This window comes from Phacochoerus africanus, chromosome 2 (assembly GCF_016906955.1).
Source record: "Phacochoerus africanus isolate WHEZ1 chromosome 2, ROS_Pafr_v1, whole genome shotgun sequence".
Taxonomy (NCBI): Eukaryota; Metazoa; Chordata; class Mammalia; order Artiodactyla; family Suidae; genus Phacochoerus; species Phacochoerus africanus.
The window spans coordinates 243,531,284-243,557,404 of record NC_062545.1 but is presented as its reverse complement, the minus strand read 5'-3'; the positions used below and the strand labels follow the sequence as shown (position 1 = coordinate 243,557,404).

The window sequence follows — 26,121 nt, the reverse complement described above, 5'->3', positions numbered from 1 at the left end:
TATGAATATCTATTTTCCTCAGTCCCCTGCCAATCAAAATTGCTAAATAAAGTTGTAAATAAATACAGGTGTGTATTACGTGGCGTAGCTCTTTGGGTTATGAGACAAGAAAGGGGAAAAAGGGAAGACTCCACTCTCTGCCACAGGAACAGTCTGGTTAAGGTAATCTTCCTCCAAAACCCCCTGTAAAAATAACCCTGAACCAGCCAGTCCAAGTGTCCACAGAGCTCCTGTGGAAATTTAGATTTTCATATACTGTATTTGTTGACAGTAAACAATCCAGTAGACTAGGAATCCTCTTTCCTGGAAGTTCATGACAATAAGTTGCAGATGTACGTCTCTTAAACTAGGGTAAACTTAGCAGATTTCACAAAAGTGGCAGTTTTTTCTAACTGCCTGTGTATGTAACAGCCAAAGCCAGAGTCTACCTTAAGCCAGGAAAGGAGAGAAAGAGAGACACGGTTCCTTCAGGTATGCCAGGTAGGGCTTACCTGTGATCATGCTCAGTGCTGACAGGCAGGCTAAGGCTTGGATATCAAGGTTCAGGCTCTGCAAACGTAAGGAAAAGTCTTTAATGGAGTCGAGCCACTCCCCAAATCCACGAAGGCACTGAAGTCGATGCAGGACAAGTCCATTGCAGAACACAAACTTATCTTCAGCAGTGTTTGACCTATGAGAAAAAGTTGGGGTGGGGAGGGAGAGAGATAGATTGAATAAGTCTGTTCTGTCCTATGGGATAACATCAAAACACACAGGCACCCACACAGCCTTGGGGCAGTGTTCAAAACCCAGTGTGTTGCTGTGAAACCTGCCTGGACACCCTCAATGAACAGGATTCTGCTCCTGGGATAAACAACCGCCACCACGTGTCTGCTAATTTCCTTGCTGAGCATCAGCCCTGGGGATGTCTGGGTTATGGCATCTGCTCTCCAATTGCAGAAGCAGTTGCTGGCTGGCCCTGGGATGGGACATGAGGAGTAGGCAGTCGTGGATGGTGGAAGTGAAGCCCAGTGTCCTGTCTCTGCAGTGAACACGTGACTGTTCCATTTAGTGCTCCTTCACCAGGACTTCCCTTTCATTTTCTTAAATGTCAAAAACTGATAAGGCCCGAGGCTAGACACTACAATTCCATCGTGCAGACTCTAAAAACACCCAGTCCCTGCAAGTCCCAGAAGTCAATCACACTATAAAATGGTCTAAAGTAAGAAGAGCACTTGTTTTGCACTCCGTTCTCTGCTTTAAACAATGGGGCTGCTGAAAGAAGGGCTATTTCTAAGTCTGGACTGATGGTTTATGTTAAATGCATAACCATCCCATTCTTTCCTCATGTAAGAAACCTGGAACTTCTAAGTTAGCACCACTTAGCGGTAGGGCCGGGGGCACTCTAATCTTTCTGAGTTTCCTTTTCCTTTTCCATAAAACAGGAATTCTAATTGCTACCTCCAAAGAATGTTGTGGGAATTAAATAAAATAAAGAATCTGAAAGCCTGTGCACAGTGTTTGGTATATAAAAGGAACCCAGAGAGTATTAAGTTTAACCAGTCCTGAATTCTAGGGGGTCCTTACCTTAATCTTAACTTTCCTTTAATTTTCAAATCTCTTACCACATACTTATCTCCCTTGGCCTACTGCATTAACAACTTAATGTCCTTTTAACTGTGCTTCTTAGATGAATAGCTTCATTCATTCATTCATTCATTCACTCAGCAAGCATTTCCCCAAGCACAAAGTCTATGCCATCCCTTAGACAGACACTGGAGCACATCTGGTGAATAGGGTGTGTATGGTGCCTGCCCTCAAGGAGCTTATCACCTACTTAATCCTTTGCTTCGGTCACACTGCTGGCTCAGCTTAGCTCCAGCACACACAGGACTGACTGCAATTATGCTAATGACTGGCAGTCAATTACAATTTCACCTTGGTCTCTCAAACAGATTCTTCCAAAGAGGCAAACATGGGACAAAATGATTCAATCTCAGGGTTTAAAACTGGACCTCAGACCACCAGCATCAGAATCAATGGAGCATGACTTAAAAATGCAGATTTTGGAGTTCCCATCATGGCGCAGTGGTTAACGAATCCGACTAGGAACCATGAGGTTGCGGGTTCGGTCCCTGCCCTTGCTCAGTGGGTTAAGGATCCAGAGTTGCCATGAGCTGTGGTGTAGGTTGAAGACGCAGCTTGGATCCCACGTTGCTGTGGCTCTGGCGTAGGCCAGGGGCTACAGCTCCGATTCGACCTCTAGCCTGGGAACCTCCATATGCCACGGTAGTGGCCCAAAGAAATAGCAAAAAGACAAAAAAAAAAATGCAGATTTCTGGACTTCCTTCAAGGTAGATCCAAACCAAAATAGCTCGGATTGAGGCATGGGAATTTGCACTTTAAATGAGAGTTTCTAGTAACATAGTATGAAACTGGGGAGGGGGTAATAGGGACAAGAGAGCGGGGAAAGACGATTTTTCCTCTAATATTGGTTAAATGTTGATACCGTCTCCTATAAAAATATAACTGAAAGAAAGCAAGGGAGATAGAATTTAAAATGTGACATGAAGGCTTTATGAGAGATCCCAGGTTCCAGCTTTCTGAGTAATCCATTCTTTGTGTTTGGTATCACTATGTATGATAAGTTGAACCAAATCTTTGGATCCAGAAGCTCTTCTCTTGGAGTACAAACTGGGGCTTGAGAAGCTCTGGCAACTCTTCAGTGCCCTATCTGGTATACCAGGACAGTAACTTGTTAAATAGAAACCTGGGAGGTAAATGCAATGTTCCAAACAAATACTTGCTCCCAGGAAATACCTTATGCATCATGAGAATCTTCCTGGAATCACAGAATGCTGGAGTTGCCAGGGGCTTCAAGCCAACCTCCTCATTTTACAAAGAAGGAAACTAGATATCCAAAAAGGCAAGTGACCTGCCCAGGGTCTTACAGCAAGTCCCTGTGAGAACTGAGACCAGAGCCCAGGAATCCTGGCTACCAGCCCAGTACTCCACCCACTGCTCAGTCTTTTAATGCCTGGTCATATATATGAAATATGACATAATGAAGTCCTTCTTGAGCAAGCTTTTCACCAATGACTTAGAAACATGGCAGGTTTCACACTTCTTCAAAGGAAGGAGTGGACTGAAGGAAGATAAAAGTAATTACCTGATGGAAAGTCTGAGAACAAACAGCTCCAAAAAGGCTGATTCTATAAGTAATGTCTGATCTTCTTTGGGGAGATCAGTAAATCCAGGAATCTTTTCTGCCCAGCTTCTGGATACGTCAATGGAGGCTGTGAGAAGGTTGTAGAACTGTTGTACATGCTCAGCATCTGTGCCTGCAGCGGCCTGGTCAGCGGGGCAGTACTAGAATGCAAACCACGGATATTTTATCTCAGTTCAAAAGGGATAACAACATCATTTGCAAATTGGCTCTTTCAAGATTGTCACTGCTTAAATCCTTACTTTTAGGTCCCACAGTTTAGTTTATAAACTTTTTGCATTCATGCATTCAGTCTCATTGGATTTGAACAATAACCCTGTGACATAAACAGAGTGAATTCTTTTAGGCAAAGAAATTTGCTTAAGTCCCATTAGTGTAGTGGTTTTCAACCCTGACTGTAATCATCTGGGGAGCTTTAAAAAACACTCCTGTCTGGGTCATAGCTACAGAGATTCTAATTTAACTGTTCTGGGATGGGGACTGGTCATCAGGAATTTTAAAAGCTCCCCAGGTGCTTCCAAAGGCCTGCCAGTGCTGTGAACCGTTACCCCAGGGGGTTGTGTCTGCGAGAGCCTCCGGGATCTACCGATTCCCTTAGGCACAGCTGTCTCCAAACAAGATGCTTAATTAACCCCTGGTTTTTAAACTGTGGTCCCTGGACCAGCATCATCAGCAACATTTGGGAATGTGTTAGAAATGAAATCTCCAGACCGACAAATGCCCCAGACCGACAAATCAGAAACTCTGAGGGTAGGCCCAAGAAACTGTTTTATCAAGATCTCTGGGTGGAGCTCCTCCTGTGGCTCAATGGGTTATGAAGCCGTCTAGTATCTGTGAGGATGAGGGTTCGATCCCTTGGCCTCACTCCATAGGTTAAGGATCTGGTGTTGCCACAAGCTGTGGTGTGGACTGCAGACACGGCTCAGATCCCACGTGGCTGTGTCTGTGGCGTAAGCTGGCAGCTGCATCTCTGATTTGACTCCTAGCCTGGGAACTTCCATATGCCGCAGGCGTGGCCCTAAAAAGAGAGGGAAACAAAAAGATCTCTGGGTGAATTCTCATCCACAATGATGGTTGGGAATCAGGGAATTAACCAATAGGAGAAGGGAATGATTTTTGCTTGCCGTGGATGAATCTCTGAGAGAGAAAACAAGCAAGGAAGGGGTGGGGGAGGAGTGCCTCCTTGGCAGGGCCCAGGCAGCTGTGTGCCATCAGACTCAACGTGTGGCTGCTTCAAGTGATGAAAATTAAATAAAATTTAAAATTCAGTTCCTCAGTCACACTAGCCATCTTTCAAGTGCTCGATAGCCCCATGGGGTGTAGAACATTTCTATCACGGAAGAACATTCTATTGGACAGCATTGATTGAGAGGGCCCCCAGGAGAAGAAGCATACAAGCAGGAATAAAGTCGCTACCCAGCTTTTGGATATTCTGGTAAAGTCAGGGTTTCGCTTGAATCATTGGAGGAAAATCTTTCCTGCTTCAGGCAGGAAGATTGATACAAAAAAATAATAATCAAGGGACAACCAGCAATACAGAGACTTAAGAGATGTGCAAAAACATTCCTGTAAACATGCACATCATTGCCTTCACGCTAATACCGCTGAGTGTGCTTTTGTGTCTCTTTTCTCAGTTGATTCTCCAGGGGCATGGATTTTTAATCCTTATTTTACAGATGAGGAAACTGAGGCTCAAAGAGGCTAAGAGACTTTCCCAAGTTATACAAGCAACAGTAATACAGTCAAGACTTAAACCTGACCCTGTGATTTCCAATCCTACACCTCCTGGCTGTTGATGGGTCTGACGTTACCAGCCAGGGGCCATAGAATAGTTTTTAAAAGTATTTGCCTTTGCTCTAATTGGAGTTTTCCATGTACGTATTCATATGGTCCCATAGTTTGTCAACACAGTGACTGACACATAAATGACCCTCAATAAACAGTTGCTGAATATCGTTCAATGAAAGAACAGTCGGGGGAGTGCCTAGGTTTGCCACAATGCTCTAACCTGGCTGGAGGACAAATAGCCAGTAAGCAGCCAGGTGCTTCTTACTCTGAGGAAATGAGGCACTTGTCTTAATTGGGTCTTTTTTATTTTTATTTTTTTCCTTTATGTTTTCCCAAGAGGCATTATAAAATAACAAAAGAAATATCAGTCAAAGAGCCCAGCTACTTTAATCCTAGACTTGTCTAGGCCCCTAATTTGAATGTAGCTCTGCTGCTACAGTTATGTGGGGTAAATTACTTCACTTTTTGGAGGCTTGGATTTCTCCTCTGTAAAATGGGGATAATATCTTTCTCCATAATTTGTTGTGGTGATTAAATATGTTAATATATGTGAAGGACCTGACACCTAGAACATGTTTTACAAATGATGACAGTGATCATACTGATAATGGTTTTGATACTTGGAATTATCACTGTCCATATTTATAAAATGAGGGAAAGGGTTGAACCAGAAGGTTTCTAATTTTCAGCTCTGATTTTCTAGGATCCCATAACATCAGGTGCAGTTCAAAGCTCTGGTTCCCCTGTTCCCAATAATCTACCCAGGGCCTGGATTCTAGGAAGCCCTGGATATTTTGTGTTGTCATGGACCATGGAAGCAAAGTCCTAAAGAAGGAAGCAGTCCTCTTTGCTACGGATATTCAAAGATGACAGCCTGATCCTGGTGTCACAGAAACTCCCCACTGCCTCCTTTCAGCACCCATACTATTAACTGCAGGAAGAGTGGAAAAAAAGATTTTATTTTTTAACTTTCTCTTATGAATCTAATTCCTTATGCTCTCCACGGGCAGGATGAAATTCAGGGCAGAACCACCTTTACAAAGTGGACGGCACTACATGCGAAACTCTCAGGTAATTAAGAGTTGAGGAAAGAATGTTGCATCAAGCAGCAGGTCATGGGACCCTCCTCCAGGCTCTGACACTGACTGGCTGTGCAGCCCTAGACAAGGCACTTAACTTCTCTGGGTCAGTTTCTGCCTCTGAAGTAGGAATGACTAACTGATGTCTAAGATTCCTTCTGGGTCTTGCATTCAGTGCTCTGTTATTGATTTCTAGTTTAATCCCATCATGGGTTTGATGGCAGACATTGTATGATTTCTGTTCTTTTTGATTTGTTAAGGTGTGTTTTATGGCCCAGAATTGTCTATCCTGGTGAATGTTCCATGGGATGTCTCTTGCATTTAATGATTCTAAATGATGCTAATCACACCAGGTATGATGGCATTGCCTAAAATTTGATTCAGCATCATTGTTTTAAAATAGTGTTAAATGGAGATAAAAGGACTAAAGTATGTCAAGGAATGGGACCCAACAGCTCCCTCCTGCACTGATGTTCCTGAAACCATGGCTCACAACTCAATAAGCTCTCTGCTTCCAGTATTTGCTCAGAATCCTCCAGAGCACTTAGCTTTTGCTCAGTGTCCTCTGCAGGCCTCCGCCCCTGCTGGGCTCACATTTCATGCATCCTGCACACAGGGAAATGCAGCTTCTGCCTACCCTGTGTATGCAGTTTCTCTGATGGAGTCCAGCAAGGAGGAAATCCAGCAGGCCCTGTGTGCCAGACTCCAGCCAGACCCTCTGGGCTTCACCTGAACTGATTCTGGTTCATGTTCCAGAATTCTGGAGCCAAAATGGATTCAGCTTGAGCCACCAGTAACTAGGGGTGACTGGAGGGTCAGCATCCAACTGCTGAGGGGAAAAGGCAAATCAGGTATCCCCTTTACTGAACATAAGATTTAAAGAAACAGAACAAAATGTTTAGAATCTTTTTCTGCCTGGACTAGCAGTTTATTTCAAAACATGCCAAGGGGGAGTTCCTGTTGTGGCACAGCTGAAACAAATCCAACTAGTTTCCATGATGATGCTAGTTCAATCCCTGGCTTTGCTCAGTGGGTTAAGGATCTGGTGTTGCTGTGAGCTGTGGTGTAGGTCTCAGAATGGCTCAGATCCCATATTGCTGTGTCTGTGGTGCAGGCCAGCAGCTATAGCTCCGATTCAACCCCTAGCCTGCAAATTTCCATATGCCATGGATGTGGCCCTAAAAAGCCAAAAAAAAAAAAAAAAAATTCCCAAGGAGTACTGGATGTGGAATTAGAAAAACCAGGCCCCATCTCTGCTTCCACGCTCCCCCATATCACTCTGTCTCCGGTCTAAGCAGCTTTGGTGTTTCCCAAAGAAAATCTAGAAATAATTGTTTATTGATCTAATCAAATGGGCCAAATAGAGAAAGATTTAAAAGTGAATCTCTTTTCTTGTTCATGCCAACTTTTTATTCTAGGCTATATGGATAACTGACCCATCAGTAATCAGGTTTTACCCTAATATTACATTTACTGACAGCTAATGTTTAGTGCAGACGTCTGTGAAGCATTTAGATTGAGAATCTAGAGCTGCAATGGACGTTTTTATTTATTTTTTCGTCTTTTTAGTCTTTTTTTTAGGGCGGCACCCACGGCATATGGAGGTTCCCAGGCTAGGGGTCGAATCAGAGCTATAGCCACCAGCCTACGCCACAGACACAGCAATGTAGGATCCGAGCTGCATCTGTGACCTACACCGCAGCTCAAGGCAACGCAGGATCCTTAACCCACGGAGCAAGGCCAGGGATCGAACCCGCAACCTTATGGTTCCTAGTGGGATTCGTTTCTGCTGAGCCACGATGGGAACTCCATGGATGTTTTTAAAAGTAAAAGGAGTCTACGCATTTCAAATGGCAATACTATGGCTGAAGAGGTCCTATTTCAGCCACAACCTAGGCTTAAAATAAGTTATTTGGGAATTACATGAGATCCTTAGTGAATACCAGACCTAAAATTTAGCAATGTAATGTTTTCATAGCAGAGTGGAATCTGATATTTACTCTGTCAGTCCAGGCTAAATATGTACAGTATCCCAAGAACATTTTATCTCCCCTTAGAATGTTACTTTTCCCTGGGTCCTTATATTTCTCTACATTTTAGATGTTATCATTCTATGAGTTAAGCTATGTATACATATTCTTAGGTTCCTACACTTTAAAAATTGGCAATGGATATATTTTGTTCCACATTTCTTCCTTCCTGATCTAATTGCCTCCCCTCGCTAAAAACAAAAACAAACAAACAAAAACCAAAAAACTCTTCTCTTCCCATCAATGGCATATATTTGTCTACTTTCTCTCTCCTTCACTGGCCTGTAAGCTCCATAAGGACAGGAGCTACATCTTTTTAAAAAATGTATCCACTGCTCTAGAAGAGTGGTTAAACGAATCAATTACTTTCTGTGAACCTTACCTCTATTGCTCATTCCTTCTTAACTCAAGAAAGTTGGGAAATAGGAGATTTGAGGTAAAATTAAATTGTTGTTATTAAACTATATCAATGGTTCTCAAACATTAATGTGCCAGAAAATCATCCAAGCCACTTAAAAAAATACAGATTCCTGCCTGTCTTTCTCCAGCCCCCAATTCTGAGACAGTAGGTCTGCGTATGGCCCTGGGAGTCTACATTTTAAGCCAACACTCTGGCTCCTTCTGATACAGACAGTCTGAGCACCATACTTTGGAAAATGCAGAACTGTACCCATAGTGGAATTGTAGCAAGTATAATGGTCAGAGGGTCAGGGAATGAGAAGGCTAAAAGGAGTCATTTAGCCCAATCTCCACACCATTCAAATGAGGAAACTGAGTCCCACTGAGGGGCAGGAACTGAGCTGAAATCATCTAGTGAATTGGCGGCAATCTGAGAGGGTCTTCTGAATCGTTTCCTGAAAGCATGCTGTTTACAGGGTCTTGGGGCTGTTTACTTCACGTCCAATGTGTATCAGCCATGGTGTTTCTGAGGCTATCTTGTTAACATATTTAAATGCTATTTGCTGGGCCTGGTTTTATCTGCACAATATCTCTTATATTTGGAGTCTGTTACTACACTAAGTGACATCCATTACCAGAAAACATCCTAGTTTGCTGGAAAATACTTGAAACAACCAACTAATGAGAATGTGAAGTACATTTTCTCATTAGTAATTATGTAGGCTCTGAAGCCAAGCCCAGTATCTATCTATATATACTTGTATTGCTAAATTAAAAGCAACTGTGGAGTAGAGAATAGCAACATTTCAGGGAGAAACAAATCAAATGTGACATGTTTTGACTGCACTGATATACAATAATCTGAGATCACTTTTGAAGGAGAGAAGTTTGGCCCAAAGGAGAAAAGAAGGTCCCAGAGCCAGGAATGCTTCACAGAATGAGGAGCTCTCTTTCTGGCCTCTGAAACACCCTTCCCTCTGTGACTTCAACTCTACCCTCCTTTCCCACAAATGAGGAAAACTCTCACTTACTACCTTAAAGGCACACAGGCTGGTACAAGAAGATTAGAATGTATCTGTCTGGTAAACTTTTTCTCATTTTTCAATTTACCTGATTCATTGGGGGAATGTAGCATATTTAATAATTTTTTTTTTCCCTGCACCCCTGGGATGCAGAAGTCCCTTGGCCAGGGATCAAACCCATGCCACAGCAGTAACCAGAGTCACAGCAGTGACCACACCGGATCCTTAACCCACTGAGCCACCAGAGAACTCCCTAATAAATTGTTTTGGTTAAGTCAACTGTCCGACTCAAACCAGACAGGGCACACTCTTACTTAAAATGAAATAAATTATGGATATCACTATGGGATGGGTTTGGCAGGGATAAATGGAGAGGAGACTTTCACTTTTCACTTTATTCACTTCTAAATGGTCTGCCTTTTTGAAAACCAATGAGTATATATTACTTGTATTGTAATTTTTAAAATCTAATAAAGCTTCTATTACAAAAAAAAAAAAAAAAAACACCCACAAAAAACCTAGTACCTTGCCATTAAGTAGAAGTGGCAGTATGGTGAAAGACAAATATATTACCTTGAGTTATGAGATTTGGGTCTAATCCTAGCTCTGCCACTGAACTTAGGGCAAGTTACTTAACCTTTTAAAGCCTTTATTTACTCTTCTGAAAATACGGGTGTTGGATTAGATGACCATAAGATCACCTCCAGTTATATAAATTCATAAATAAAAAATGTTGAGGAGAAGGTAACATGAAAATTGAGTCTCAATGAATGGCATAAAAAAAATTACTGAAACCGTAAATTATACCATCCAAACCAGGGTTTAAGTGAAATTATTTAAGAATATGTGGGATGGTACCTAGCTCAAAGCAGGCATTCGATAAATTAATTTTGCAGAGTCCTCTTGTGGTGCAGTGGGTTAAGGATCTGCTGTTGTCACTGCAATGGCTTGGGTCACTGCTGTGGCACAGGTTCGATCCCTGGCCTGGAAACTTTCACACACCGCGAGTGTGGCCAAAAAACAAATTTGTTTTGCTTCATTTGTTTTATGTTAATTTTTTTTTTTTTTTTGAGAACAAAGCAAATTCAATCTTGTTAAGTAACAAGTTACCTAACACACATTCTTTTATGTATATGTATATAAATTTACTTGCATTTAAGGACAATAAAGTAACCCCTAAAATCATAAAATCTTAGAGTTGGAAGGAACTTAATAACAGCCAACATAACCTCTCTCCATGTGAGGAACCCAGTTAAGGATTCTCCTTAGTTTCTTCTTGTGTTGACGAACTCATGCTTCCACAGCAGCTCTTGTAGCAGAGAGCTCTTCCTTGTCCTCAGAGTAAGCTGGAAGGGCCCCTCCTCCCTTTAGGTCTGCCCTTGAGAGCAATAGTCCTCTTTGCGACAGGGCAAAAGTGTGACCTAATCTTATCACATCTTCTCCCTTTTCGTCTACATATTTCCATTTCCTCCAACCATCCCTTACAAGTTTCCAGAAACAGTGTGTCCACATCCTTCTTAAACCCTGGCTTGAAACTGAAGTCCATCATTGAAGTGTGGACTAACAGGACAGAGTCTGTGGGACCATCACCAACTTGGTTCAGGTCCCATATGTCTACGGCTGAAGCCTAAGCTAATTCAGCATCCCTCCCTCCACCACACTAATACTTTGTTGATTCTTATTGAGTGTGTATGGAATAAACTCCCAAGATCTACTTAACATGAACCACTGACAGGCCAAAGCTCTCTCATTTTTAAAAATTCTAAATGCTGAGCTTCACATTTATTTTTGTTAACTTTCTTCATGATGGTTTCAGCCCATCCTGTTCCAACCTGTCGAAATCACTCTGAATGTTGATACTGACATCCATCATATTAGCGATCCCTCCCAGCTTTCTGTCATCTGCAAATGTGATCAGCATGCCTTCTATGCCTTCATCCAAGTTTTTGATGAAAACTCACTGTCTTTTTTTTTTTTTTTAACAGAGACTTTTAATTTAATTGATTCGGGTCCAATTTTTGATAATTTTGTAAAGCTATCTAAAAGCAGGAGAATCCAAGCTATGAGGTTCAACCTGATTCCAAAACAATGCAATTAAAACAAATATGCTTTGCAAAATTGAGCCAGGCCCCAAAGGTAGTATCAGTGTGACCCAGACTCTGGCATGGCCAATCTGCTATTTTGGACAAGGCTAACAATTAAACTGGATAAATGTTTGTTGATGAGGATGATGACTCTAGTCTAACACACTGAAAGGCGCAGAAGCAAGCAAACACAGTGGATTGATTTTTCAGTATGGAGACAGTTCCCAGCTGGGACAACTCAAAGTACTGGGGAGAGTTTGCTACTGAATAACTAACTAGGCCATGTATACCAATAATTGGATAATTTGAGGGCCCCCATATCACTTTGGGGCCTAAATTCTCTGGACTGGACATCAATGATGATTCCAAACGCCCAGGAAAAATGTCACATTGCATGCTGTGGCCTCAGTGTAGGCAGTGCCAAGAAGCTTACTTCATTAATTAAGATGAATTGTAAAAGGGAAGGCCAGAGTTGGTTCATGGAAAAGTCTTTATTCCCAAATGCTTTTCTATCACCTACTCTCACTGAAACCAGAGAGGCAGCGAAGTTTGGTATTTAAGAGCACAGAATCTAGGGCCCAAATCACTTGGCTTCTAATTCTGTCTCTGATACGTGATAACTGTGTGACCTTGGGCAAGTCGGTCTTTTAGCCTTTTTCAGTTTTGATCTCCTCATCTATAAAATAGAGAACATAACATTTACCTTACCGGTATTGCTACATGCCACCTGATATTGCAGTGTTTGTACTCATTAGACTATTCAACAAATGTGAGAATAAGAAGGTTTGGCCAAGGAGATAACATACAGGACACTGAACTAAAGCTTTGACAAGCATCATCTTATTTGAACTTCAAAAAACAACCCTGGAAAGTAGATATTACTATTATTAGTTCATAACAGATGAGGAAACTGAGGTATTAAATTTTATCAGTTGCTCAAGGTCACCCAGCTAGTACATGATGTTGTTGGGATTTTAATCGAGGCCTGGATGGTTCCAAAGCCTAAGCTCTTAAGCGCTCCATTTTTCTGTTAGACTATTATTTGAGACTTGATTTTGGTCAAGAGATGCTACTTGTAATCAGAATAAGAGTCCTCAACCTTTGATGCTAAGCATCTATCATGATTCTCATATGAAGTCTTGTGCTCAAGTGTGGAGAGGAGGTTTCACAGCATGTAATGAGGGAAGAGATGCGGGAAAGAGGATCACAGCAGATATACCCATCACCTCTTCACTTCTGTCAACACTGCGACCTAAAAGGAGGGCACGTAGCAGGCACACTCACACTCTTGGCCAGCCCTCCAACCAGAAGTTTGAAATACTGATTAGACCTGCAGAGGGCAATCTGGTAGTAAGTGCCAAGCCAAATCAACCAACTGGGGATCCCTGGACTGGTATCTCTCTCATCTGTGTAAATCGTGTTTCTAAGTTTTCTTGTCTTGGGGTGGGGTAACTGTCCTTATAGTTCATGGTTCCTTAAATGGTTAGATGAGACAAAGCACCACAATGTCTAGCATGTAGAAAATGTCCAATAATTGTGACCTTTTTTCTTTCTTTTCTTCTGTGGTAAAACTCTGTCTTAGTAGAAGATTGCTTTTCTAAGTTTCTGTTAAAACTGCCTTCCAGTAATGTTTATACATTTGCACAAAAAATCCTTTCTCATCGTTATTCTTTGTGTTATCCAAATTTCTGGGAATTTGCAGAGTTCAAACTGATATTTTACTATATCCCATATGAAATAAAAATGTTGATATGTTTTGGTTGACTTCAATAACAACACTGGGTGTAATCATTTACAGTTTTCAAATATGTTCTCAACATCATTCCTGTGTGACTGATGTTCAAAACATCCCTCAGAGGTTAAATATTGTAATCATCTCCACTGTAGGGATGAGAAAGCCAAGAGAGGGAGCCAGGTGACACAGGCAGGAAGCAGCAGAGGCAGCGTTCCATCCCAGTCCTCCTGACACCTCCTGATGTCAAGGCCAGAGTTTGCTCTTCTCCATCAATGGTCTAATCCCTCTGAATAAGCAGCAGGTCAATCAATGTCAGTGGAACTGGGTAGACTGCTTAGGGATAGCTTGAGGCTTGCCCAGATGGTTTGGTCACAATATGAAAAAAATAGTAGTCACTTTGTCTAGAGCATGAACGAATTCTACAAACTGTAATTCACCTGTGTGAATTTTCACTGGCACAACCATCAGGAATCTTGCAACCACGGGTATGACAGGTGCAGCACTGTCAGGGTCATTTGTTAAGGCATTTAGAGATTCAATAAGGCAAAAATTATTTGGTGCAATGGATGTACCGGAATTGCTAAGTGAAGTGAAAAAATATAGAAAAGATATGAAAACTGTTTAGCACAGCGCCAGGCACAGAGTCATTCGATTCACTCTTACTACTTGTATCATAGAGACCCTGATCATTCACTCAAAAGCACAACATCATAAAACTTACTCTGGAATAATCAAGATCTCTGGGCGTTGAGTCTGTTAAAGCTCGGACAAGGGCATTCATCATACAGACCGGAGGAGAAGGTGGAGAGGGCTGAGAGGGTTCCTGCTGTAACGGGCTCTTTGGTTTGGAAGGCAGCCGACCTCTCCTCCCTTTCAGACTATCTGTACGGACAACTGACACCGAGAGAAAGAAAGAAAAAAAAGTGTCTTCAAAGATATCCATGTATAGCCCTAAATCACAAAAGGGAATCAAAACACTTTACAGTTGAGCAAATCATTAATGAGACCAACTGTTTAAAAGTGGTATTAAATTTGAAGTAATATCCACACCATGATTTAAAGAGAGTTGAAACAAGCAGCATAGAAGTCACCCCATACTTACATTTGGTAATGAATTAGCCCTAAAAGTATACTTCTCAAACAGAACAAAGATGTATGTACACAAGCTCTCTATTGATTTTGAGAAATTAGAATAAGTAGTCCTTAGCTATTTTTAAAAGTAAATATACACCATAAAAATAAAATGTTGAAAGGAAAGGGAAACTAGGAATATTCATTGTCCTAATGTAAATATTAACTTTTTTTCAATGACATCTGAGAATATTCATAAGCAAGCTGGATAAGAAGCATTATATCCATACCTTCTTTAACCATTCCGACATCTGAGAATATTTATAAGCAAGCTGCATAAGAAGCATTACATCCATACCTTCTTTAACCATTCCGACACTGAGACACTTCTGAAATCGACAGTACTGACATCGGTTTCGACGCCTCTTGTCTACGGGGCAGTTTTTATTTGCCAGGCAAACATATTTTGCATTTTTCTGCACCGTTCTCTGAGAAAATACAATACAGAGATAGTCAACTAATAGTTTCTGGAAAGAGGTAGGACCTGACAAGATGTATTTTAATTACAATGTGAAAAGCGACAGTGCAATTCGTATAATTAGATAAATTTAATTTCCTAACACGCTAGCCTGCAGGAAAAACAATTTTATTAGTGTTAGCTGCTGACAATGAAAATCATCTCGGATTGTTCTGAAGCAAGTCTCAGGAGACACCCAAGTCTGAATGATAAAATCATATCTGAAATTACCAGGTCAACATATCATACCTTGGAGGATTAGATTATCTCCACTTTTAATATCCCTTTGGGAACAATTTTCTACTTGTTCCACTCCCCTGATTATTGCTGACCTTATTAAAATAAAATCAAAATTATCTGGGATGTACTTTGTTGGCTATCACTACTGTAAGTCAAATATCACGGAAACTGGCTTTGTTCCCCAATAGAGATGAAATCATAAAGAGCAAAAATCATGACTTATCTAGTTATAACATATAGGAAATAATGTTTTAATGCAAAAAAATCACTTAATCAGCCTATGTAGTATATTTTATTTTTAAAAGAATATATATGGTAGACTGTCCATTTCTGATTTTTCGAAAGCAAAATCTTAAACTTGGATACTAAAAACCACTATCACTTCCAAGAAAGAAAATAAACCCAAATAAACAAAAAGAGAATGAGATATAGGAAGGAATAAGAGAGGCATATATTTTTAATAAAATTAACAGGTTATTTCGTCAATGACTATTGACAAAAGACAGCAAACTAGCTATATTATAAAAAACATCATAAAATTTTGGGGCTTGGATATAAAATAATGTTGGATTCTTCAGAAAATCATATAATTTTAAAATGACACATGAAATAATTAAGGATATTTTATACCTCAAGTATAAGAATGCTTGATTTTTTAAAAAATCAATAACATTTGTGTAAGCAGATGTGTATTTACCATTAGAGTGAAATCATTCAGAAACTACCTGGATCTACTCAACTCCAAAAATAGCAGAAAGCTGAATTTTATTTGGTAAGCCTGGGCTGCATTAAAAAAAAGAAATCCAGGTAAATTTGGGATTGGTGATCTATTTTGTGTCTAAAATTTTACATTTACTTTATCTTTTTTAATTTTCAGCAATTTTCAACCCCCTTGTTTAGCTTTCACTTTATAACCTTTTAATTTCATTTTAAGAGATCATTTCTACAGTGCTTATATAAAATTTAAAGCCAGATACACTTTCTCTGATTTAGCAGGTGTTCAGTTTAAAATGCAAAATTCCCCAAACACACACATATTTAATGAGTTTCCAACATTTAAATTCTCAGCAGTCTGTAAGGGTGGAAAACTTGTGTTTTCTGAACAAAGCACTCTCATTGAATACACAGTAATTTTTAAAACCCTATTTCTTGCCATTGTCCTCAAGGCTATTCACCAGTTTGAGTGCTGGTGGCATTTTTGCTTCAGGTATCATTTTCCTAATAACCTGAAACCTTCCCCACATTTGTGTATGCCTGCACAACAGTTTAAGGACAGGGAGAGATCGTTATGGTTCAATCACTGAATTCCCATCATTAACTGCACTTCATGTCACATTTTTAAAGAATTCAATTTAATGGTAGAAAGCCACTGGGTAAAACCTGCTCCCCTGTTCCCTTAATTAACAGATCTGTGGGGTGGTTCTCCCCTATCCAACCCTCACCCTTTCGAGTACAGATTTGTTTGCAGAAAAAGGATGCTGTTGGGGAACACTTAATTGACATTTCTAGACCAGGAATGTATTACCACTCCTGTATTTTGGTCAACTCTCAATTATTCAGGGGTGATTATATTTGTGGATTACTTGTACTTCTCTCAATTGTGTTTCTTTCTCCCCTCCTCCTTCGGCTGCCTGTTTCACTGCCCTTTGGCATTTCCATTGAAATGCTGTGAAACTCAAATCTGCTAAAGAAATACAGTTACTTGAAAGTAACCCTGGTAAAGGTTGACTAGTTAAGATAAGACAGAAAGAACTGGCTAAACTGATGATTCTACATTTAAAATATTATAATCCTGCATACCTCCTGTATGGCACTTAACACACTGCAAAGTCTTGCCACAAGCATTTTCTCATTTATCTGCAGAATTTAATTAATCACATGATTCCTATACCCAGATCAAAACTAACTGTTGCTTGTTGGTATGCATATCAAAGCATATACGTGCATTTTTTTATAGATACTTTATAGTTCTCATTTGTAAGGAACTATTGTTTTATGGCCTTTCAAAGATTATAAAGAACGATTATAAAGTGCTTTCATAAATGTTTTATCTCCTTTAATACTTACAGCCCTTCTCTGAATTTTATTCACTTGTTAGGGAAACTGAGGCCTGGCAGGAAGTGTCATGCCCAACATCATAAGACTGGTAGGTGGCAGATCAAAGACTCCTATTTGCGTGTTCTGACTCCACTTCCAGCATGCACCCAGCTATACTCTATTGTCTCCCAAAACCTCATTACCCAACCAGCATCCAGCTTCCCCTCTCCCTCCAGCCTGCCCAGCACTGAAGGCTAGGAAGTGATTAGGGTGGAAGAATATTTGTGGGTTTGCAAATGTCTAAAATAACAGCTAGGGGAGTGAGAAGTCAGGGTCCCTGGTGAGAGTAGTGCAGATTTAAGTGTCTGAAGAAGTCTGGGAGTAAACTGCAAATGTAGAGCAGCAGGAGAACAAGGCCTTTTGCCCCTGAGTGATGAAAAGGGTGCCAATCTCAAAAGTCAGGAGAAAACAGCTGAAAATGTCCCCAAGTGCCACTAAAACACCACTCTAGCCTTCAGTTTCTTTGTGGCTAATATAAAGGGGAGGCTGAAGACCCTCCCACTGTAAAATTCTCCTTTGGGTCTAGGAGATAATGAAGAGCAACCACACCTGGCACTATGTGTGGCACAGAGGTGGAATGGTAAGGCCCCAGCTTCTCCCTTCTATGAAGGGAATTGCCCCAAACTGTATCCATCAGTTGTTGCGCCTGTCTATTCTGCAGCTGTAGGGCTGTGAAGAGGGTATGTGCTTTGGGGTCATGTAAACATGAGCTGGCATCCTGCCTCCATTTCACTCTCTGAGTGTGTTTCTAACAGCAGATGAATAACCTCTCTGAGCCTCCATTTCCTCATCTATGAAACAAGGACAATTAATTTCAACCTTCAAGACGCTGTTAGTAAAAACAGCTAGTGGGTGGCCAATATTCAATCTCAATTCTGTCTGATTCTGGAGTCCTAGCTCTTATTACAAGAATTAAATGAAATACAAATATTCAGGGCCTGGCACACAAACTCTATTCCCTCAGATATCCTGGATGTACAGAAGAAGGACTCAATGAGGTGTTTGTATTTTTGAGGTCACAGGCCCCTTGGCAAACCTACTGAAAGCTCTCTGCAGAAAAATCATCAGAAGGTAATGCCAAGTCAGGAAGTTCACAGTCCCCACAAGTCCATCTGGGACAGTCTCCTGGAATGGAGATCAACTTAAAAAGCCCTGAGAAAGGGTGTGAAAGTGCTAGGAATGGCTACAGGAACGTGTAGCTTAGATGCTCACTTGAGCAGGCGGGCTCCGGAGGGGAGGGGGCGCTGGAAGAGGCAAGTGCTCACCTTGAAGAAGCCCTTGCAGCCCTCGCAGGTGCGCACGCCATAGTGCTGACAGGCGGCGTTGTCCCCGCACACGGCGCACGTCCCCTCGCCCGACGCGGTGCTCCTGTTGGGCGGAGACGGCAGGCTGGGGCTCTCGCCCAGTAGGCTGGACGTGGTGGGGGAGGTCGTGAGGCCCAGCGGCGAGAAGGCCAGCGCGGCCGCCCTTTTGGCCAGTGGCAGCCCGTACGGGTGGCCCTCGAGCGCGGCGGCCTGACTGCCTGCGGCGGCGGCGGCGGCGGCGGCTCCTAGCGGCAGGCCAAGCGCGGCAGCGGCCGTCGGGTCGTAGCCGAGATGGTGGCCGCCGGCGGGGCTGGGCGCGGGCGGATGCGGCGGCGAGGGCTTGAAGTGGAAGAGAGGGAAGCGCGCGCCGGCCACCGTGGGCACCGCCTTCATCGGCGGGTCGAGCAGCGGGCCGGGCGCGATGCAGCCCTGCGCAGAGGGCAGCGCGTCTTCCCACAGCGCCCCCGCCTGCTGGGGGAAGACCGGCGTGGTGGGGGTGGACGGCGGGGACTGCTTGAAGTACATAGAGGTACTGGGCAGCACCTCGTCCTCCGGGCCGGAGGGGGGCGGAATGGATGGCTGCTGCTGCTGCGGAGGCGGCTGCTGCTGCTGCTGCTGGTGGTGGTGATGGTGGTGGTGATGGTGGTAGCCATGCGCGCGGCCCTCCTCCATCTTGATCAGGGGCCGCGGCCCCGACGGCTGCATTTGGTACAGGCAGGAAGGCTTGAGTTCGTAGTTGCTGGAGTAGCCCTCCATGAAGGTACTGAAGCTGGGCAGGGACGTTGTAGCAGTGGCCGTGATCTCGGTGCTGCCAAGGTCCATGGTCAGCTTGGTGTAGTCAGGATTCATGATCTCTGTGGTGTATTCCGAGCCATATGTCTGGGCTGCATAACTGGAACCTGGAGGCGAAGGGCTATACTGGGCTTGCACGCAGGGCATATCTGCAGGGAGAGGGAAAAGGATCTCTCAGAAGCAAGTATATACTCCTCCTAGCTAATAGGTAGCAATGGATTAATTGCTGTTTAATAAAATGGGAAATAGAGAGGAAGTGACATTCTTTCCTCCCTCTAGTAGCATAGATTTAAAGCCTACCTGCTTGCCTGCCTTGCCTGCCTGTCTGCCTTCCTTCCTATCTTCCTTCCTTCCATCCAAAGAAAGCTAAATCCCTGACAAACTGTCAAAGAGGCCACAGGTGGCCAAAACCTGGCCTCCTGGGGACCTCTGTGCCCACCTTCCTTCCCTTGCCCTGTCCTCCACCAGACCTGAGAAATTTGATGTCTTTCCTCATAAAAAGTTGTGCTTTTAAAAGTGGTTTTTAGCCCCATAGCTTAAATGGAGTGACCTCCACCATAAATTGGGAGGACAAAGAGGATGCCAGTGAATGCCTTGTTGGTTTATTTGGGGGAAAGAGGCCACTGGTCCTCCAAGTCACTCTTTGATTTATAAACCTATAAGTTAGTAAAAGAAAGAAAGAAAAAAGAAAAAAAAAAAAGGTGTCCTACATGGGACTTACTGGCCTAGTGACATTCTAACATTTTATGAGTGCCAGCTGAGGCTACCCACACATGGTTGTGGTTGCTTTCTCCCACCCCCTCTCTACTCCTCCAAACAGGGCTAGCAGCCTGCTCAAACTGGACCCCTGTTGATGATTTCAGCCAACTAGGTGGTGAGGTGGGAATATAGGCCTAGGAAATGGACTCGGGGGAGTTTGAGCCATCTGCAAAGAAAAAGATCAGCTGCAACAAAACACCCACCAAACCTGCTCTCTGTCATATAATATATATACATATATATGTATGCATATATATATATATATATATTCCCACCAATTCTGAGAAATAAAATATATCAGTGGCTACTTGATGACAATAGTTTACAGTTCTCATAAGAGATGAGTTATCTACATATTTTCCTGTGATAGAATAATTAGCACTCTTAGAAAAGAAAGCAGTTTCTTAATAGGTTTAGTTTCTCTGAGCCCACAAAGCATCTGACATGCAGGGTGCTTATTATTGTTCAAAGAAGTTGAGCTGGGTGAGAAAGCCTTGAGAATTATTGGATCTAATGGATCATTTATCTAATTATTTTCTTTTCTTTATGGCTAAATATAAATAGTAAATTGGGCAGTTTCTGGTGGTTGGTGTTTCTGAACCAAAGGAAAACCATGTACTTAACATCTCTTTGGAGTCTATGGTCCAAAGGGTGTGACTAATAGAAAAGTGAATAATTCACATTTCCTTTGACATCTTTCTCTTACCCACATTTCCAAATCTGATTGAGTCATGCGTGTATGGGATGAAATCTTGACTTGAAAAAAGGTGATGAGGGCCTGTTGGAAGAAGCAGTGATGAGGAGAGGCCAGTTCAAGCCTTATTTTCCAAGCAGGGCCTTACAAACACTCATTAGTTTGAAGTTAAAGGAGCACTTATCCTGCAGTCCAGTTGTTAGGGTGAAATGAAAGGCTAGTCATTTAAAAGAAAGAACATGGCCTGATGTTTCATCTGTTCTCCTTCCTTTCTCCATTAGTCTTTTCTATCATTTTTCCTTGCCAGTCTCTACCTATTGCACTTCTCTGTATCTTTTGAAGGTTTCAAGATAGAAGATGAGCTTCCTGGGACTGAGTTCTATTTATCTGCATATCTTTGGTGCCTACACAGCCCAGGCACCTGGTATCCCTTTATCAAATGCATAAAGGTGTTACAAGCCAAATGTGGAATCCTTTCTTTTGCCCAGCTCAAATTTACTCCTTGGTTTTCAGCTCAAGCGCTTTCTCTCTTTCCCTCTGAGCATCAATAATCCAACCGTCTGCACCCAAATGATTTGGGTTTTATACCAACCAAAATGCTTTGTATTGTTCCAAAATGATCCCATAACTCTTAAATGCATTAGCATTAAAAGGAGAGCAAAAAAAAAAAAAAAGACATTAAAATGTACAAAAAGATCCTAATCTTTTGTTGTATTTGCATTTTTCTTAGGAAAAATATCTTTGAGAAATGAAATGCTTAATTTAATCTGGCTGCTCCACTAGGTAGCAACAGGGTGTGTTATCCAGAGGAGCTTCGTGCAAGCAAGCCACCTGTGCTGTGAAATTCGCGGCCAGCTGTCACTCACTGTCCTGGCCCTGGGCAAGTCGACCAGCCTGCCCGAAGGGTGCGTGGCTCCTCCTCTCCCACCCCTCCCAGCTCGGGGTGGCGGAGAATAAGGGGTCGTGTCTTCCCACCTACCTGGAGGGTATCTTGCGCGCTGAATGGTGGGGCTGGGGGTCTCTCCAGCAGAGGCTGAGAGTGGAAGAGGCGGGGACGTCCTGCGAGGCGAAGCGGCGGCGGCGCTGCCCGGCTCCGCTGAGGGTCCAGTCTCAGGGGTGGGGTTTGCCGGGCTGCGCTCTTCCGCAGTGGGCTCTGCCAGCACCAGGAGAGAGGACAAAGGTCACAGTGAGACCAAGCTAGGTCACCTCGGCCTGGACTGAGCATACAGAAGTGGAGGTTGTGGGGCTCTCTAGAAACGCTACGTTAATTACAAAGAATTATAAAGGTAAGACAGCAGGGTTTAAGGTGCCCGAAATGCGCTGGCCCAAAAGCATCACAGCTCCTTGGGAGAGCTCAGGAAAGGTTGTCCGGTTTTGTGGTTCCCGAACACAGACTAAAAAACGCGCAGCCTGTCGTTACCCAAAAATTAATCTACCTGTCCCCACAATTGGTTCTGAGAAAGCGAAGTCAGGAAAACCAAAGAATGGAGGACAATCGAGGAAAGAGTTCCTCCAGAAATTCGGAGTCAGAGAGTGTGCACGAGCGGAAAATATTTTCCAATTCCACCAGCCCCCACCCCCAAATACAAATTTTACACATTGCATAGGAAATGCACAAGATCCGGAACGAATGCATGAATGCCCCGAGGAATTAAGAAAGTCTGCGCTTTTCATTCTAAATGCTAATGGGGCTTCGCTTCTATTTGCCTCGAGTTTCGGGGGCCAGGGGTCAAGCAAACAAAAGGGCACAGTGGAAACAGGCCGGCGCTGGAAGCCAGGAACAAGGCGGTTGGCGTTTGCGGCTGGTGGTGGGAGCGGAGGGAGGCCCCCGGCACCCAGCGGGCGGTATCCCAGAGGGTGGGCGACTTCGAGGCTTGGGGCCATCCCGCGACCCGGAGGGGGCAAATTCCGGAGGGCACCGAGCGCGGCTCCGGGGCGAGCGTGAGCGTCTGTGCGCAAAGCCCGAGTGAAACTTTGTAGCTAGAGCGCGTTTCGGCGGGCCTTTGGAAGAATCCCAGGGCCCCAAACTTCGGCCTGTAGCGCCCCCTTTGCCCGGACCCACTTGCAACTTAAGGGATGGGAACCGGGAGCCGAAACCACTCCCTCAAACTACCAAAATCCAAAAACCCTCGCGGGTGCGCGAGCCGCGGGTGTCCAATAAGTTTTGTCTCCCGCCGCCCTAGCGCTTGAGGCTTGTTGAATGAAGAGAGAGGGGGGAATCGGAGCTCCCAGACCTGAGAAGCCCTCGACCGCCAGGAAATGGGGGATTCACTCCGCCCCTCGAACCCCTAGCCCCAGCTGATACTACAGAAAGCTTGCGCGCGCCCTAGCGCAGGCACGGGCAGATCTTCCCACGGTTGTAGCTTGCGCTTTCCGTCCCTCCCGCGTCTTCAATGGGAATTTTCAGTAACCTCCCACCACCTCCTGCAGGTGCCCACATCCCCGCCCTTCCCCAGGGCCTTTCAAGCGGAGTCTCTCTCCAAGGTTCGACCTCTGACTGGGGTGGGCGAGGGTAGCGTCTCCTCTAGGAAGGGGCACCCCTCTAGCGCCCAGCATTCACGGTGGAGAGCCACATCACGTTTCTTACAGCGCAGCGGAGCTGCTCTTTGCTCTCTCCGCCCTCCGCCCCCGCCCCCCCCCCCCCAGGGCCGGTTACCTAGGCAAAGCCTCAACGCCGGGAAACACGTTGCTTCGCTCCTGCTCGCGGCCGCTGAGGCCGGGAGCACGGAGCCTCGGGGTTGTAAATTAGGAAGAAATAACTGCCTCTGTCAAAGCCCCTTTCTTTCTCCTGGGCAGACGAAAGGAACACCCCCGTGTTCCCCTCCCCGTGGTGAAGTGTGTGGAGGAAACCGTGAAACGCACCATTGTGACCCGGGCTCCTCCGCGGAGTTTCCAACCCTGCGGAGCGGGGGCGGAGGTTGGGCGGGGGCAGGAGGAGTGGAGGAGAGACTAACAGAAAGGGAAAGACAGAGATTCTCAGAAAGACCATGGGAGAGGAGACAAACCGCAGGGGAGAATTTCTGCGAGCTCACCGTCCCAGGGACGGGGCTGGGTGGGCACAGGAGGAGGAAGCAGGTGTGGAAGCTGCCTTGGTCTAAGGGGTCTTTGGTATTCATATTAGGAGCGTCTCTTTCCGATAACTCGAATGAACTCTAACTTCATTCATTGTGCCCAGTAGCCTCATTGGGCAGCTTTTCTTTTCCTCAGTCAGTTCTATAAAACATTTCTTCGTCGTGGGAAGAGTAGACGCAGGACTGGATTCGCGATGAAATGATCGAAAGGCACCCTGTTCCTGGAACCCTAGGGCTCTGGGATAACAGCCCGAGTTTTCTGATTACAAAACTCCTTGCAGCACTACCCTCTGGAGAATCCGTGGGAATAATAAATAAATGACAATCTCCAAGAACATTCTTTGGAATCAGGGGACAAATGCTTTCCTCCTCGCGACCGCCCCAAGCTTCCAACAGGTTCGAGAGGTGCCTTTGGAAGTAATTCTCCGCAAGTCTGCGCTCACTTGACCGCTCTCCACTCACCACCTAGAACTTTCCTTTCTATGAGGAGTAAAACACTCCGAGCAACTTCTCCAATAGCGCGAGTTCTGTCAGTTAAGAGTAAAGCAGGCCCTTCCCATACCGAACCAAGGCCCGGAGGACAGGGACACTGTCCCCACGCGTGTCGGGGCACGGGGGTCGGCAATTACACCCGATTACCACCGAAGTGAAAAGTGTAAACGGGCAAGACAGCGACGCCAGGCAGACGTGCCTGGTAGAGCCCCAGGCTCATTTCAATACAATAAGCCACATTCCTACAATTACGCCCTCTTCCCTGAGATCCTCGGAGCGCCCCTGCAAACCCTGGCCGCTGCTGCCCAGGCCCTTTCCCTCCTAGGCTTCCTCCCAGTCAACAAGCTCATAGTCACCATTAAGTATATTAACTTGGACCCATTGGAGCCCCAATTTTCAATCCTAGTTAAAAGGCAAGAAAATTACTGCCGTTCATCACCGGAGCTGCAACTCCCTGCCGCTGCGGCTGCCGCCGCCGCCTAGAGCATCATTACCATGACAACTAGAGCCGAAATACCCTGAATTACATTGCTGTAGCTGCTACCGCACAAATCCCGGTCCTCTTTGTTAGAGGCTTTTCGCCTCTTCGGGTAGGGAAGGAAGCCCACATACTCCAGAGATCCTCACGGCCCGCTACAGGGGAAAAGTTTCAGATCAGAATCCACTGGCGGCTCTGCTAGCAAAGCCGGAGCGAGGAGGCGAGGGGGGAAAACCCCACGCTCAAAGTTGTCAATTTCAGAAGCCAAGCTTCCCAGCGCGCCAACTTTTTAGCAAGTCCCCCAATTAACTGAGCGAATCTCATACGTACTTGAGTGCTGTGGCGGTTCCGTCTTTAGAGCGAGTTTCTAGAAAGCCGCCCCGAAATCTGCACTGAGGGGGAGTCACAGTTGCTGTCCCGCAAGGGCTGCAGTGTAAAAGTCCAGCGGCTCCCGGAGGCAGTGAGCAGCTGGCTGGGGATGCTGAAATCCCGACTCATGGGAGAGCGCCGCCGAGGGGTTCCGCGGGCGTCCTGGCTCCGGCCGCGACCAGGGGGGAGGATGCCGCCTCTGTTCCCACCTTCACGGCCACCGCCGGCGCTGTCAGCGTAGCAAAGTGAACCTGGGAGTGTCGTCCGGCTGCCGCACAGCGCTGCACCCGCGAGGGCGCAGGACGAGAGGGGTGTGAGCGCGCGGGAGAGAGTGGAGTGTGTGTATGGAGCGTGTGTGCGTGTGTGTGTCTGTGTGTGCGAGTGAGGGAGCGGGTGTGAGCTTGTCTGTGTGTGGGGAGCGGAGGAGGAGCAGGAGCTGGAGGGGTGGGGGGCGGGAGGCAGGAGACTCCGCTCTCCCGGCTGCGCGTTCGCTCGCTCTCTCGGCACGTCATTTATGCCACAGGAGCCCTAGCGGCCTCTCCATAGAGTGCCTGGAATGCGAGACGTCAATGTGACGCCATGGGACGCTACGTCACCCTCCTCCTCCCTCCCTGGCCCAGCCGGTTCCGCGTGTGCGAGGGAGGGGGTGTGTGTGTGCATGTGCGCGCGCGCGTTCCCAGGCCTTTCGCAGGGCAGCACAATGGAAACTGCGCCGCGCGGCCAGTCCCGGCCCGGGGGCCTTTCGGACCCGCGCTGCCAACCCCTTTGCAGCAGCGCAGCTGGCCCCGGCGTTAGTGTGTAGGAGAGTGCAAAGGCCCGCCCGCGGGTCAGGCGGGACCGCCCAGCTGTCAGGCTCGGGTGGAGTAGAGTTGGAGGAGTGCTGCTGGCGTGCCTC

At 45.0% G+C, this 26,121-nt stretch overlaps 1 protein-coding gene across 3 annotated transcripts in view; it reads right to left on the bottom strand.

The window, feature by feature from the left end:
• The window catches only part of NR4A3 (nuclear receptor subfamily 4 group A member 3), a 41,605-nt gene extending 15,853 nt beyond the window's left edge, over positions 1–25,752 (bottom strand). Inside the window, exons 1-7 of one of the 3 annotated variants that reach the window (XM_047768033.1) lie at positions 25,188–25,751; positions 21,796–21,969; positions 18,533–19,512; positions 14,772–14,901; positions 14,064–14,236; positions 3,149–3,348; positions 492–670 (exon numbers count right to left, since the gene is read on the bottom strand). In XM_047768033.1, the coding sequence (XP_047623989.1) occupies positions 492–670; positions 3,149–3,348; positions 14,064–14,236; positions 14,772–14,901; positions 18,533–19,510 (1,660 nt within the window). In that variant the 5' untranslated portion in view covers positions 19,511–19,512; positions 21,796–21,969; positions 25,188–25,751. Of the gene's footprint in view, positions 1–491; positions 671–3,148; positions 3,349–14,063; positions 14,237–14,771; positions 14,902–18,532; positions 19,513–20,828; positions 20,901–21,795; positions 21,970–25,187 lie in introns of those variants that run through there. The other 2 variants (XM_047768036.1, XM_047768035.1) reach the window with 2 other exon arrangements.
• Positions 25,753–26,121: the final 369 nt, after the last annotated feature.